Source organism: Triticum aestivum, chromosome 5D (genome assembly GCF_018294505.1).
Source record: "Triticum aestivum cultivar Chinese Spring chromosome 5D, IWGSC CS RefSeq v2.1, whole genome shotgun sequence".
Classification (NCBI taxonomy): Eukaryota; Viridiplantae; Streptophyta; class Magnoliopsida; order Poales; family Poaceae; genus Triticum; species Triticum aestivum.
The window spans coordinates 231,479,216-231,495,001 of NC_057808.1; the positions used below are offsets into that span (position 1 = coordinate 231,479,216).

The following is a 15,786-nucleotide window of genomic DNA, read 5'->3' on the forward strand; positions in this document are numbered from 1 at the left end:
CCACCGTTGAGGGACTTCTTCCCCTTGCATGTCTTGTGCTCATCATACTACTTGGAATGCATATCCTTTTGCAGATATAACATATTCTTGAGAACCTTCCACATCTTGTTCTTCTTCTTAGATTTAGGGCTTGGATCCCAACGATAGCGAGTACAAGCACCAAGAAGAATACCATATCCACCAGCATGCAAATTCTCCTCCTACTCAGCTTCATCATTAGCATAAAAAACTTTGACCTTCTTGACAAGAAAAATCACACATGGGTGGGAAACATGGTGCTGATTTTTCATAAGCGCGGGAGACACCTCAACAATAAGGGTAGTAATATAGGGGGCATTGATAGGCACCTTGCGGTTCATCACCACACTGTACATCTCATGCCACATGAAGTCCATCACACCAATATTGCCCTTACTAGACTCATGGAAAGTGAAGTACATTAAGTTGATAAGAAGGCCACAAATCTTATTCTTGTCACCAACTTTAACAGCCACGGTCTCACAGAACACTTGATGCATGATGTAGTAGTATGGTAAAAGAACCGTAATAATGCCAACATTGCCTTTATCAGGATAAAGGGCTACAAGATGCTTGAGAAATACACCTCAGTCGTGAATCTTGTGGCATGCTCAACAGATATAGCGGTATACTCGTAGCCAAGTAGAATAGCAAGTACAAATAGAGGAGCAAACACCCTCTCACGAGCACACATCCAAGTCATCGTCTTGGCCTCATCGAACCCAAAGTGCACAGTGGCGTATAAATGAGCCACCAGTGCAGTAGAGACATCATGTTGAAATAACATTATTGGGAGAAGGTCAAGTTTGAGACAACATGGCATGGTAGGAATGCGGCACAACTTGTCAAGTGGACAAATCGTCTTGTGGGATGGGCTTGGTCCATGTGCGCAAGAGTTGGGTCTGCATCAGAGATTCAGACAGAATCACTATCTGGGTACATGTCAGGTAGGTGACTCTCTGGACTAGTTTGCAGCATAAGGGGAATGTCATAGTCGATCTCCCTTTTTTGGCATACGATGGTAGCGTCCTTAATGTGTTGGTTCTAAGAGAGATCGAGGCACACATGGATAAATTGGTATGCCCCCACAGGGTTTTAATCTATTCAAATAGTCGTGTCTGCGGTTATGAACGACTTGGAGATTGTCGCTTGATCATCGAAACTTTAATGGATACTTTAAAATTGCGAGATAAGTGTGAGTGCCATGGATTGCTTCCTCACTGGTGAGTCAAGGGGGTATTCATGGTAGTGTACTGTTGTGGTGGTCCAAGATAGATGGTACTCAATCTCATGTTTCTCATCTTATACTCTCAATAGTCGCTCCACTTCTGCTTATAGTAGTGTATTAGGGTTTGCTGCTTTCTGCTCAAACAGTCCACAAATAGCCCTCATTAACACATGTGTATCTAGAATTATTCTGATGTAAGTATTGCGAGTACCTTTGTACTCACCTTGCTTTATTTATTCTTTTGACGTGGATGATGCAAAGCAGATGGTAGCATTTGGAACATGTGATCTTTAGTGATGAAAGACGACGTTAGTTATGGTTATCTTAGATAGTGGTATGGGAGGATTATGGTTGCCATATGCTTTATTGTAGCCTACTTAAGGCATTTGTTAAAATTACAGGTGTAAGATATATTTATGTTCCCGCTCTGAGATTTACAACTTATTGTGAGATCCTTGTTTGTATTTATTAATTTGCAAAACTTTACTGTTTCAAATTTGTTGTCTATATATGTTGCAGTTCTGTTGTAGAGTTATATGTTGTGTTACATGTTGTTTCACCCACATAGCATGCATGTTACGTGTATGTATATAACTTGCATGTTGTGTGGAGGGGCTTGGAATCTTTGATATGCATTTGCTAATGGAATGACTATATTTGCACACATCTCTGATGTCAGGTCCTGACATGTAGTCTCTGACCCAAATGGCCCTAAGGCACAAGGTTAGCTCTCGAAAGATGAGCCAGAGCCAAATAGCGAGTCATCATCGGGCTTTGAAGCCAGGCCTAAAGGCTCTGGGCAGATGTACCTGGATGCTTCGGATCCAACCCAAAAGCAGCAAGAAGAGGAGCCAAAGGCTCCGGCTGGGTCATCACCCCGCTGCCAGAGCACCAACCGGGAACTGGGTACCCCGGAGACTTCGACCCCTTTCCTCGATACTCCAGTAGACGCTCAAGAGCAACCAGAGACTGACTCGGAGACTTCGGCTCTAGCCCAAGAAGTCCCGGAGGAATTGCGGGCTCCAATTGAAAATAAGTCCTTTTCTGGCACCGCAGATGCATGAATGGAGATTTCGACCAACTTGAAGTTGCACTTTTACAACTTTTGGCTTGGGAATTCGTTGAGCTATTTGGCTTTGGGTTCGGTTTAGGAAATGGGGTGTCTTGATCATGACTTGAGCTTGTCCTTTGCCTCCCAACTATACCCTTTTAATAGTGCATGAGCACTACTAGTCAAGAACAAAAAGGAAGGTAAAGTAGCTATCAGTCACAAAGCCCTTCAAGATATGGTAAAATATCAATTTTTTCTCTCCATCATGCCTTGCATAAACCCTAAATATTTAACATGACGTTAATCAAATATGCTAGAATATGAATTTTTTTCGTTCGACAATTCCATTTGACCAATTAAGGTAAATGCTTAGACGTTCTCTCACGAGTAATACCATGTCCTCACATAATGAGTTGAATTCATTTGATAAGTACTCTCCACTACGATTTGAATGAACTCGTTTGATTTGATTTTAAAGCTAATTTTTAATTTTTGTATATTGTAAAGTAGTGTAGAGCCTTATCTTTAGTTTTGAACAAATACGGGTAGCAAAATCTAGTGAAATCATCTATCAACGTCATTAAGTATTTATTTTTCACCTTTTGTCAACACAACATTGATTTTACATAGATCAGAATATATAAGGCCCTTCGCATTGCTCCATGGTGTGCATGTGTTAAGCATGCCACATAAGCAAAAAATAAGTAAAAAATTAACATGGTAAAGCAATTAAGGAGGACAGAGAGCACTTTGATAACCGAGAAGAAACAATGCTAAGCGCGCGAAACACTTAAATAAAGGAAGTTCACTAATGCATGAGCGAATTTAGTTTTTTTGCGAGGTTGGAGAGAATTTAGTTGTTAAATAATTAAACAAAGAAAGCTTAGGTACTCCCTCCGTACTAAAGCTAGTACAAAGTTAAGTTACTTATTTTGGGACGGAGGAAGTACAACAAGTTAAGCATATACACATTGCGGACTTTAGTTGTTAAACACTTCAATGAGTTTAGCATCTCATCTAAGCACTTTTGCATTAGAAGAGACCTGAGCTTCAAGGATGTCAAGTTCATCTTACCCGACGCAAGGTTGCATATATATCACACAACCTTGACATTTAGAGCGCCTTTCCTAAAGTAAAACTCAAGATTAAATGTATTTTAGCAACGTCAGGTTGACAACCAAAATTACTTTTGTAAAAAAAAAATAAACTTATTTTTGGAAAAAAAAAAACTCTGTTCGTAAGGAAACATAAGAGCGTATGAATGAAAAGATGATTGCGCTTAGTCCTGGCCATGAACAACCTGGCCTGAAAAAGCTCAACCCGGCCTGGCCCCGGGCCTGGGCCTAGGTTTTGAGCCCGAACATCGGGCCCGGTCAGGGCCCGCTGTTTTTGCGCTTTACTGAAGAGTCCCGACCCAAGGCCCGCTGACTTTTGTAATGATGGGCTTGGGCCTGAAAAATAGGCCCGATGGCTGGGCCGGGCTGGGCTCAGGCCTGAGTTTTCTACCTCGGGCTTGGTCAAGCCTGGCCCGGCGGATGGCCACGTATAATTTGCGCTAGACAAGGAAACACCAGCAGATCCTAAAAAAAAAAGGAAACACCAGCAGTCCCGACCCGAGAGAGAAAGAGAGTCGTGGTCGTCGCGGTCGCGGGCACGGACGCGGGAGCAACGGCTGCTTTCCTCGTGCCCTTGCTTCCTAACCTAACCAAGCAACCAGCCCTAACCGATTGCCGTCTCCATCCGCGTTCATCCAGCCAGGGCATCCTTTGCCGCTAAGCAAGCGACACCTCGGGGCCGAGGCGACGAGGATGACCGTAATGCTCTAGCCCCGGTGATCTCTGCCGTTTCAGATTGGGGAACTCGATTTCGATTTCGACCCCAGTGCTGGATTCGTCGATGGTGGGGGTGCTGTCGAATCGGGTGGGCCGGGAGGCCCTCGCCGCCGGGGATCACATCTACTCGTGGAGAACCGCCTACATCTACGCCCACCACGGTCGGTAATCCAATCCCCTCATTCTTCAATGCCCCAACCAATCCCCCCTAGCTATCTCTATCAATTGGTTCGTTAATTAGCCGAGGATTAATTAAGCACCCTGCCACCATTAATCTCGCGCCTGGTCCTCCGGGCTCACCTTGAAGACGCCCTGCAACAATAGATGCCCTCATCTCTGAATCAGACTATTAGGCTAAATGGTTTCTTAGGCTTGCCCGCTGGCCCCGATTGAGGAAGATTTTCGTCGAGTGATGAGGAGGGTTGTTCCCAATAACCATGATCTTGCCAGTGTTGCTATTCAGCGGTGGATCGGCTCATTCTTGCTTCGCCGAGTGCGTCTGGGTTCATCAACTGTGGATGCCTATGCTTCAGCGAAGCACGATTGGCCACCTTTCCTTTTACCCAGCAGCACCAGCACCACTGAAGGCATGGTGGATGGGGCGCGGATGCGAATCCGGAAGGGAAACACTTGAGTTTTCGACACCATGGTAATCATGGTCTGGGATCTCCTCTGCTATGTGGGATGTGGCATCAAGGATCCCAGTGAGGCGAGCACTCAGGTCAGGCTGGAGCGAAGGGGTTGGCAAGTTTTATCTTTTATGTGACTCAGATATAGCGGAAGTTGTGCTCGTGATTGTTCAATCTGGACTGTTAAGAATCGACTGCAAGCTTTGGCCATCCCGTACATTTGTAATTTGGCTTTTGACTGCTTTCTATGTAATACAAAGGCCTGCAAAGCTTTTGCCGTTTGTTAGACTAGTGGGCTTTGAATAGCATCTTATAGATTGATATATTCCTTCTCAAGCCGCATTTCGCTCACGCTCGTGCTGCCTATGCTTGCTAGTTTTCGCCATGCATACGCTCCTTACTGCAATACTTGTTCGTGATGTTCTCTTGACTTGTTTGCTTGTACACATGTGCTAATATGTTGTCATAAATAATACTACTGTAGTACTGACTAGTTTGATCTTCCATTTTTCAGGGATATATGCTGGAGATGGAATGGTTATCCATTTTACGAGAGCGGCTGGACATGAAATTGGGACAGGGACATTTTTAGACAAGTTTCTGTTCAGCTCATCGCCGACTACGGCGGATGGCCCTCCTTGTGAGAAATGTGGGCACCTCATCAAGCCTCAGGGCGTCATAATGTCCTGTCTCGATTGCTTCCTGGACGGGGGCAGTCTCTACCTCTTCGACTATGCTGTGTCGCCCCCTTTCTTCCTTGCCAAAGCACGTGGAGGAACCTGCACTATGGCACCCTCTGACGCTGCTCAGCTTGTTGTCCACCGTGCCAAACACCTCCTCAACAATGGCTTTGGCATGTATAGCCTGTTTAAGAACAACTGTGAGGACTTCGCGATATACTGCAAGACGGAGCTGCTTGTCGAGACTGCTTACAGCGTTGGGCGCAGTGGGCAGCTGGCGTCCCTGACGGCTGCATTCAGTGCGGTGGCTTCTTCGCCGCTGCGTTTCCTGACAACTAGTGCTAGTGGTCTGGCAATTGTGACAAGCGGCATGTACTGCGTGGGGCGATATGTGTCAGACATGGGTGTTCGCCGTGATGTGATCAAGGTGCCTGTGGAAAGGCTTGTAGAGCACTGGGTGAACAACGTCACTCCTGCTCTTCCTCAAGGGGCCACACAGGCGGAGACGGCAATGCCTGGAGGCTCGCCGGAGCTACCAGGGGAAGGGGAGCTTGCTAAAACGGCAACACCAGAAGGCTCGCTGGAGCTACCAGGCGAAGGGGAACTTGCTAAAAAGGCAAGTGTTATTTAGCTGCGGTATTGTCGTTCGCCGATTTGGCTTGTGAGGATTACTGCTCAATTCCCTTATCAGTGTGTTCCACGCAATTCTTCATGTAAATTAATCAACCTCTGAAAGAGGTTCGTCGATCTGGCTGTGACGATTTGCTGCTTAATCCACTTATTAACTTGCTGCCTGAACCTGCTCATGTAAATTAATCTACCTCGAAAGAAGTAGCAATACTTCTACTTCGCTTGTATGGAATGTTATGATGTAAGGTGGGAACTTCTAGCCAAGATTTGTCGTGGCACAAATTTGAATTAAACCATGTGATGTAATATATTTCTTGGTTCTATCATAATACTCATTGTTTTGTGTGCTCTTCCCCTTCCACAATTATCCAATGGAGTTTCTGGTGCTTCCTGAAGCCTTTTCCTCGCAATAGTGTCTAGTTTCACCTCTGTTCTGAATCATAAGACGTTTTAGATATTTCAATATGGACTACATACGTGCTGAAATGAATGAACAGGCACACTAAAACACATCTAAATACGTATGATTCAGAAAATAGTTAGAACATCTTATAATTCAGAACGGAGGGAGTAACTCTTATGTTCTATCATCATACAATTCACGAATTCCTTACCCCAACTTGTCGAATAGGCTAGCATGTCCTTTCTCAGTTGCAGTTTTGTAATGCTAAATGTATTGATCATTATGTTATTTACAGCATTTTCTAAAATGTCTCACAGGAATGTTATGGAGAGGATTCTCCTTGCTGCAGTCTACACCGTACTAATTGTGGCTACTTTTGATCCTCGGTAATAACTCCAGAACTTCTGTAAGTTTCTCCAATATCCGATCGACAAAATTAGGATAGAGTTATAAACTGATCTATCCATATTCAACTGTGTGTGTTTCTTTTTCCAGTTTTTTTCTCACACGTATATTCCTAGGATAACTTCCTTTGGATCAGTCTCTATCATCCATGAAGGCCTGCCAGTCCAAGTGATATAACTATGTCAGCTAACATAAACATTATGAGTTAACCACTTAAATTGTGAAATCGGGTAGAAGAAATCACTTGTTCATCACGAAGTTTGTTGTTCCTTGGGATGCACGCTCAAGAAGCAGCTTCCTTGATTCAATTGCTATTCCCTCTGGCTGCATTACAAATAATTGAGATGATCTTAGAAAGTACTCCCTCCGTTCGGAATTACTTGTCTCGGAAATGGATGTATCTAGACGTATTTTTAGTTCTAGATACATCCATTTCCGAGATGAGTAATTCCGAACGGAGGGAGTATGAATTAACTTCTCTTATTTCTGTGAGGCGCGAAGGAATTTTGTTGTTGCAACTATTCCATTAGTTTTCCTTCTATCGGAGCACTACTCACCTCTTCCGGAAACCAAACACCTGGTTGTGTGCTTCCCTCCAGAACTGCTTGAACAAATGCAGCCGTTGAATGGCCCACCGATCTGCAAGTCCAACATAAGATGCTTAGATGAGAGATGTAGATAGATTGACCAGAATAATATTGGGTACTTCTGAACTGAAAAGTGCACCAGAACTTGTAAAATGAGCCATACAGTAAATATTGCCTAAATCTCGAGTATAAATTCCTAGGATTTGAGTTGTAAGTTCTGAGTATAACTTTTTCTGACAGTTGTGTTGTAACAGGTATTGCATAAATTCTGCATCGATCATTTCAAGTATTAAGAACAGATGAAGAAATCTCATTAGGTAGATAATCCCTCAGTTTAAATAGGCATGATTATAGATTGTTTCCACCTAAAGAAGTTTTGAAACCAATGGAAACTCTTGAATGCCGACTATAATTTCCTGGGACTCTGCTTTATTTGGAGGACATTAATTTAGGCTCAATAGAGACGATGGGCAAATAATCTGATAGCTGGAAATAACTAATGGTAAATATCAATTAGGTAATGGAATTTGAGGATGCTCAATTGCTCATCCAGAAATGTGCACTTACACAGATAGTTTTCTATGAGAAAATAATCCAATAGTATTTCGGCCATTCGAACACTCCAAGTCTACCTGCACAAACAAAATAAGTTTGATCCAACAATAGTCATCAGTAGTTTCGCCTTTCGCGTACTGCTCTGAACACAGCTTGAGTGGAATTAGTATGCTCTTACTATAGACACAACTTGAGTACGAGTAGTATGCTCTTACTGTAGACACAACTTGTGTACGAGTAGTATGCTCTTACTATTGACACAACTTGAATAATATTACAATGACTTGAATATAATTCTGAAATAGAGATAAAGGAATACTTACTCTCATGGACACACGCTCTCCTACAATGCCATCAATGGCTCGAACAAGGGGATCAATTTGTTCAACCAACTTTCCAACCTTATCTTTATCCCTTAACAACTCCTAAAAAGGATCAAGTTGAAGTCAAGTATATATACTGCAAATTGGTACCAACTCAACTACATCCTTTATATTGATACTTTCTTTCAGCCCAGTGACACAGATCGTATTGGTTAATTGCTTAAATTGCAGGAAAATACATGCTACTGTATGTTTGCAACTTCCAATATCTTCAATTGGTATTACTAGAATAGCAATGTAAAGAGCTTGAATGAAGGAACTTCATAAAGAGATAACTGAGAACTGGGAAGAATACATACAACAGGTAAAAAATTAGCGAAAGCCTCCATTCCCCAATTCCAGAAGAAAGGAGCAGTACCAAATCGAGCACTGACAGTTGGGACACCTAAAAATTTATGAGCACTCTTCACTTCAGGTAAATTCCTGAAATAGACGGCGATGCATTTGCGGTATGTCAAAAGGCAAGCTATGATAAATAATAGCAGTGCATTTTTTTTACCACACTGGCTTCTGGTTTGTCAATTATAAGATGATGCCCAAAGTACTCACAGTAAGTAAACATCTCTCTTTCTGACCCCTTTTCCGAAATCAATGTTGAGAACTCCACTGTAGGGCTTCAATTTGATTTCTTCTCCTAAATACGTAATTAGAATGAATTCATCATCTTTTCCTCCTCACTGAGGAATACCATAGGTGATTATTAACAAAATTTTCAAAAGTACCTTTGTTATATGCAATTACATCCTCCCCAAGAAGCAGAAAACTTGTCGCCAATATTGTTGGGCCAGCACCACCAGAGCCTGCAGTATAATAGAAGAATCTAAAAAGGATTTAGCAATGTGGCCATTGTGAGCCCGTAGGAATACTAGTAAGTACTCCCTCTGTAAACTAATATAAGAGCGTTTAGATCACTACTTTAGTGTTCTAAATGCTCTTATATTAGTTTACGGAGGGAGTAGTAAGATCTGACATGAATAGATGCATCGAGAATCAAATCAAACCACCCCTTCTGTCCTTAATGCCTAATTTGATTTTTTTTCCCTTTTCCAGAAAATATAGAACTCCCCTAACCTTAGTCTTTCAGGTTCTCCATCTTCACTTCTTGCAGCATTCACAAGCTCAGCAGCCATCACTGTTAGAAAACAATACAGCACACGAATAAGCACTAAACATTTAAGATGTGGCACTCTTCTCGTTCTCGATATCTGCAGCTATTCCTTAAATGAAGCATCGCGGTCCGTGTAAAAACCACACACACTTTCGTAATGGAACAATGCATATGTGATCTAGTTCAGTACTTCATTCCTTGGTTCCATGAGGACATAGTAGTTATGTAACACTGCAATTTATATTAACATAGTTTCCGACAGCTTCAAGTGTACGTATCTTTCGATTGACATATGAATACAAGACACGAATCAATTTGGTGAATCCGCTCACAGTTACCGTGTTCCACCTTTTTACAGCACTAGCTTTGATTCATGTTGATGATACTATTATATTCATGCACTAGCTTTGATTCATGCTGATGACACTACAATACGCTGATGACACTTATATTCATGGAACATGATCTCGCAAAGGCTAGAAATATGAAACTAGTTCTTTACCTTTTTGAACAATTGTCGGGGTTAAAAATTAATTTTCACAAGAGCGAATTGTTTTGCTTTGGAAGAGCCAAAGAAGAACAAGATGCATATAGACAATTGTTCGGTTGTGAAATGGGTTCCTTGCCATTTAGATACCTCGGAATTCCAATTCACCATCGTAGATTATCAAATAAAGAATGGAAATGCATTGAAGATCGATCTGAAAAAAAGTTAAGCTGCTGGAAGGGCAAGCTTATGTCTTATGGAGGTCGGCTTGTGTTAATAAATTCAGTATTAACAAGTACATCGATGTTCCTGCTAACTTTCTTTGAAGTACCTATAGGGGTACGGAAAAGGTTAGACTTCTATCGATCTTGTTTTTTCTGACAATGTGATGAAGTAAAGACGAAATACAGATTGACCAGGTGGGATATTATTTGTAGACCCAAAGACCAAGGGGGGCTTGGGATTGAGAATCTGGAAATCAAAAATAAATGCCTGCTGAGTAAATGGCTATATAGGTTATCGGTTGAGACCGACGGTATGTGGGCACAGATTATACGTAACAAATACCTGCAATCTAACTCTTTAGCCCAGGTTACCGTTAGACCTAATGACTCGCCATTTTGGAAGGGACTAATGAGGACGAAGGATTTTTCTTTTCGTAGAGCGAAATTTGTTGTCGGAAACGGTACAACAACCAGATGTTGGGAAGATACATGGTTAGGGGAAATGCCTCTAGCCTTGCAATATCCCACACTATATAATATTGTACAACGTAAGGAGGATTACATAGCTACAGTAATACAATCGTCTCCATTAAACATCCAGTTCAGGAGGTCTCTAGTGGGGGAGCGTTGGAGTTCCTGGTTGCATCTCGTGCAAAGGTTGATGGATGTTCAACTTTCTGATCAGCCTGACTCCTTTCATTGGAAGTTAACTAGGAACGGCGTTTTCACGGTAAATCTATGTACCTGGATCTAATTAATTCTGGCCCAATCCCAAGATCGATTCACATTTGGAAGATAAAAGTTCCGTTGAGAATTAAGATCTTCATGTGGTTCGTTCACAAGGAAGTGATTCTAACCAAGGATAATCTGCTAAAGCGAAGATGGGTAGGCAGTTCACGCTGTTGTTTTTGTGACAAGGATGAAACAATAGAACACCTCTTTATAGATTGCCCTCTCGCCAAGCTTCTTTGGCACACGATTCATATAGCCTTTAACATTAACCCTCCAGTCAGCATTGGCATGTTACTTGGGACGTGGCTAACTGGAGTGGAACCAGTTATTGCGGGACGTATTCGGATAGAAAAATGCACACTGCTTTGGGCTATATGGAACTGCAGAAATGATATGATCTTTAACAGAAAAAATCTTACAAACTTCTTGCAGGTTATTTACAGAGCTACAACTTGGATGCGTACGTGGTCGTTACTCACTCATACGGACTCCAGGGAATTTTGGTTACTGGGTGCAACCGATGGGAGACGGTAGCACGGGCTATTCTACAACCGGTTTGGATGGCGGTCCAATAATAGGATAGGTGTTTAGTCATCTTGTCCTGTTTTTCGCCGGTTGTGCCTTTATTTACCTTCATTTATTTTTGTGCTCCGTTTGCGAGCTGTACTGAACTACGACTTTGTTTTGATTGGATTTTTTAATAAGATGGCCGCATGCATCGTTCTGATGCAGAGGCCGGGGGTTATCCTCCTTTTCCAGAAAAAGAAAGCTTTGATTCATGCAATTTCTTTCCATTTCGGTACTGTTTAAAGAACCATTGCACCGAGCATTATTTTAGAATAGCATGTCATTGTCTTTAGTCACTAGTATCAAGTTACACAGTGGAGCAACAGCAAATATGGACATTCGTGGCAACGAATGGAAACAAGTCTTTTTTTTTTGCGGGGAAACGAATGGAAACAAGTCAAAGAGCATATAGCAATTACCAGAGATGTGGATGAAGAAAAAAATAGCAAGCCAAATTGATGGTGTTGTATGGCATGAATCTGAAGTAATACCATTGCTCACTCCAGGATATATGCCGGCTGTTGTAATAGCTGGAACACCTTGAGCTTTTGCTTCTTCATGAAAAGCTTTGGCTCTCCATGAATAGTCCATATCATCACAAACATCGATATATGCTGTCTGTTCACAAAAACTTAAGTGAGCCAACAGCCATTTCAGTTCTTAAGTAAAATATCACCAAGTTCAACAGATGCTGCAAAACTTATGCAGTTGTCCTCAGGGATAGGATGTTTTTAGTCACCTTGGTCGATATCGCCGCCCGCAGGACGGTGCATTCAGCCTCCCTTTGGAAAGGCCCAGCAGTATGAACAACCAAGTCCACATCTGGGGAAAGTTCAAACCATTAGTCAGTTATATGTCCCGATTCCCGTGGAGGAAAATTACACGTCTGTCTCAATGAAGCACAGCATTAGCAAGTTATGGTATAATTTGCATTACTGACCCTCTAGCGCTTTCTCCAACATGGCTGCGTTGCCAGTATCAATTTTCACAAACTCGGATTGCTCACCAAGCTCAGATGCCAAAGACTCACCTTTCTCCCTGGCAAATTACAAGGCATATATGAACAGAGCGAAACTATATAGTATTAATTGGCTCAAATGTGTCAAGCTGCTAACTAATTACATATCGAACTAAGAGGCGGTTCTCATTTGCAATTGATGGAATGCGACTGAACTGAAGGATGTGGCAGTTACCGGTTCCTGCCGCCGATGAGGATGTTAAGGTCGGGGCGTAGCTTGGAGAGCGCGGTGGCCGTGGAGCCGCCGACGCGGCCGGTGCCGCCGAGCACGAGGACGCGGGCACTCGAGCGCGGCTTGCTCGGGGCAGCGGGCGCCGTGGCGGCGGAGGACGCGGCGGCAGGAGGGGTGCGGAGTGGCATGCATGCTCTGACCATGGCAGCCATGCTGCTGCACTGGACTGGGTTTACGCGCGGCGGTCTGAGCCACCCGTGCCAACGGGGGGAAGAGAGGGTAGAGCCGTGGGTGCGTGACTGGGTGCGTGGATGTAGTTTAGTGGCGTACGTGGAGGCCTGTGGGCCGTCGTCGATCCAACCTGCTCTATCAGAAGCAAAACGAAATGAATGATCGGTCCGGAGACATTTGCTTAGGGCAAAAAAAGAAGGAAAAAAAGCACTCAGCTCATCAAATCATCCACAAACGTCTGGACTCCGGACACATCGTGCATCAAATCAACCGAAAAAAACATCGTGTATTAAATTCGTTTGAATTTAACAAACCAGAAGCAAAGCTGGGGAGAGCGTTTGGTCATCCGTACCAACCAAAAACTCCACTCGGAGCCTCGTTGTTCTCAGTTCGCCCCTCCCCTTGCTCTGTATCTGCATTGTCGGAGACCACCACCACGGCTATTCATCCAGGTCAGCATCCAAGCCTCGTCGAATCGTCGCCACTCCATCCAGATGCCCGTCTCGCTTTGTGCACGCCTTCCTTCTCCCCTAGTCTGGCCGCATACCATCTGCCTCTAGAGATGTCATCCATGGCGGACACCACGCGCGACAACTGCTCGGTCAAATACCATAGCCGATTTTCTTTTTAGCTTTTTTTTTCTTATTTTGAACCAAACACGATGGATTCGGACACGGGGTGCTTCTACGCTGAGTTCATGGATTTGTCCTCGTCAAATGAGGACGAATGCGAGGATGAAACGACGATGATGAAGCCGTTCTTGAAGATGCGGACTGTGAGGAGGAGCATGTTCTCAATTTCGTAGGATCAATCATGGAATATCGAGTGTTGAATCAAAATAGGGCACGGGGGCATATCATGCTCATATACAACTAATTTCTCCGTGATGTGCTATTCGAGCCATATTTCCGCCAGAGAGCCAACCGTCCTTTTGGTCAGGGCAGTGGCCTAACCACCCTCGCTAGCAGGACATGCCTGGTCGTCTGCGTCAGGTCCGCACCATATGTCATTGTCATGATCATTGATACTACAGACGACCCATTGCGCCAATGGCGAACAGACCAATTGAGGCCTGGAGTAAGGCCAACTATGTGAAACATAAGTGAACTATTTGAAGAGATCGGTTTTAGCCAAGAAGAGAAGCAACTAATACAATCGAACGTTTTTGTTAACTATTCCAAGCATGTTTAGCGTGAATGGATTGCAGGTGATTATGCTTCTATTGCGTTTGTATCTCCCTGCATATTTACCAACTACACACAATGTGGAATCGGGTCCGGGTCCCTAACCCATTGCGCCAATCAACGCCTCGTTAGAAACCGCCTCACCCTCCCAAATGATGTTAAGCTTGGCAATCAAACTTACGTTGCCTGGAGATGGGCTAAGTTGTCACAAATGTGCTCGCGAGACGCCAATTGTGACAGGCAGAAAGGGATGGAGGCCGCCCAACCTTTCTCCCGCGAGAAGGAGGCAGCGGAAGGAGCGATGACATCAGCTGGCGAATGTTGAGTCTGAAATCCTTGGTAGTGCATGAATCACTGCAAGGCAGGGTCTACACGACAGCAGTCGACACTGGGTGGAAGGCGTAGGGGAAGTGGGCGAACCAGGCCCCCCAGCTGAATGGCCCACCGAGGAGAGATCCCCCATGATATTGTTACCAACCACTCTCAGTTTGTTCAAACAAGATCACTGAGAGGGTCCGAACGAAACTTCAGTGTCACACCATAGTCCGAAAGGTTCTAGATGTTTTATTCTTTCACTTGGAGTCCGGTGAATGTAAGAGTTTGCCCCTATAGCATCACGGGTATCAGATTATATCTCCAAGGGTCCAAACTGAAGGCAAGGCAAACAATATTTTTTCTACGCAAGAACGAATAAACCCAAGTCCCATTCTACTAGATGCTAGCAACGAGTGGGAAAATGGTCTACATACCCTTGTAGAACATGCACATTTAATGATATAATGATCGTGGGTGATGTAGTTGTACTTTCGTCGGATCAATCCTATGTAGCACCGCACGAATGATGCCTCCGAACTGCACACACGTGCAGCTTGATGTCGTCTCCTCCTTCTTGATCCAGCAAGCGAGGGGGGAGGGGGATGAGATTGATCTCGGCATCACGACGGCATGGTGGCGGAAGTATGGTGAAAATCCGGCAGAGCTTCGCTAAGAACTACGCGGATGAGGGACATATGGAACGAGAGGGAGGCGGCCAGCAACCAGAGTGTGTCCTCCTGCGGCCAGCCCCTCCCTCCTCTATTTATAGGCGTGGTGATAGAGGCGAAGGTATCCCGATGTTTCGATGAGATAGCTATCGTTTTCTGTGGGAGTCGACTTTGACGATCCGACTACGAACGTGCGAAGACGTCGCGCCTTAGCAATCGCTAAACCAACTTCCAAGGGGTTATTGACCACACCGGAGCACGATCAACCTGACCACGAGGGTCTATTTCCTTCGAGCAAACGAAGAACAAGCAAGAAACTGAGATTGCAATCTGGATATTGCCAATATAAGAGGAAAAGCTTTATTAATGAAGGTGGGGTTTTGTGACGTCTTGGTCTGGTCGTTGAACACAAACGAAGTACGCGAAGTTGCATGCTATGGCAAACTTTTCATCTAAACAAAACCGAAAGTCTAAACGGCGCCCTAAGGGCTGTATATATGGAGGAAGAGGGGGGAATTTCGTGGCCCTTGGAGGAGGGGTCCGAAACCAACCCTAACTCTTGTTTCCCCACACATACAGACTCTAAAAATAGCCTATACCCAAGTATTTCGAAATTACATGGGCCTGGCCCAATAATAAGGTGACGCAACACCTATAATAGTCTCTGGATGAAATTTGT

At 43.9% G+C, this 15,786-nt stretch overlaps 2 protein-coding genes across 4 annotated transcripts; one reads left to right on the forward strand and one right to left on the reverse strand.

Annotated features, from left to right (window-relative positions):
* The first annotated feature begins 3,886 nt into the window (after positions 1 to 3,886).
* Positions 3,887 to 11,653, forward strand: LOC123120344 (protein LEAD-SENSITIVE 1). Of its 2 annotated transcripts, none has more exons than XM_044540313.1 (4): positions 3,887 to 4,290; positions 5,273 to 6,054; positions 6,789 to 6,857; positions 11,385 to 11,653. In XM_044540313.1, exons 1-3 carry the CDS (start codon positions 4,194 to 4,196, stop codon positions 6,849 to 6,851), a joined length of 942 nt encoding a protein of 313 aa, XP_044396248.1. In that variant the 5' UTR covers positions 3,887 to 4,193; the 3' UTR covers positions 6,852 to 6,857; positions 11,385 to 11,653. The 2 variants fall into 2 exon arrangements, with proteins under 2 accessions (XP_044396248.1, XP_044396247.1); XM_044540312.1 differs by having other exon boundaries at positions 6,789 to 6,877; positions 11,385 to 11,637.
* LOC123120341 (uncharacterized) lies at positions 6,593 to 13,064 on the reverse strand. Of its 2 annotated transcripts, none has more exons than XM_044540311.1 (13): positions 12,713 to 13,064; positions 12,460 to 12,557; positions 12,259 to 12,341; positions 12,011 to 12,137; positions 9,473 to 9,533; positions 9,124 to 9,221; positions 8,951 to 9,035; positions 8,701 to 8,824; positions 8,342 to 8,443; positions 8,031 to 8,095; positions 7,434 to 7,515; positions 7,121 to 7,200; positions 6,593 to 7,032 (listed from the first exon to the last, which is right to left on the reverse strand). In XM_044540311.1, exons 1-13 carry the CDS (start codon positions 12,919 to 12,921, stop codon positions 6,975 to 6,977), a joined length of 1,272 nt encoding a protein of 423 aa, XP_044396246.1. In that variant the 5' UTR covers positions 12,922 to 13,064; the 3' UTR covers positions 6,593 to 6,974. The 2 variants fall into 2 exon arrangements, with proteins under 2 accessions (XP_044396246.1, XP_044396245.1); XM_044540310.1 differs by having other exon boundaries at positions 11,939 to 12,137.
* Positions 13,065 to 15,786: the final 2,722 nt, after the last annotated feature.

Bases quoted from the DNA above. Each gene is read 5' to 3' on its own strand.
- LOC123120344 (XM_044540313.1), top strand. From the start codon at position 4,194: ATGGTGGGGGTGCTGTCGAATCGGGTGGGCCGGGAGGCCCTCGCCGCC. The intron at 4,291-5,272 runs GTCGGTAATCCA...TCCATTTTTCAG, and splicing joins CTACATCTACGCCCACCACG to GGATATATGCTGGAGATGGA. The intron at 6,055-6,788 runs GCAAGTGTTATT...AATGTCTCACAG, and splicing joins AAGGGGAACTTGCTAAAAAG to GAATGTTATGGAGAGGATTC.
- LOC123120341 (XM_044540310.1), bottom strand. From the start codon at position 12,921: ATGGCTGCCATGGTCAGAGCATGCATGCCACTCCGCACCCCTCCTGCC. The intron at 9,534-11,938 runs GTAATTGCTATA...GTTTTCTAACAG, and splicing joins TTTCTTCATCCACATCTCTG to TGATGGCTGCTGAGCTTGTG. The intron at 8,444-8,700 runs GTATGTATTCTT...GATCCTTTTTAG, and splicing joins TCGCTAATTTTTTACCTGTT to GAGTTGTTAAGGGATAAAGA.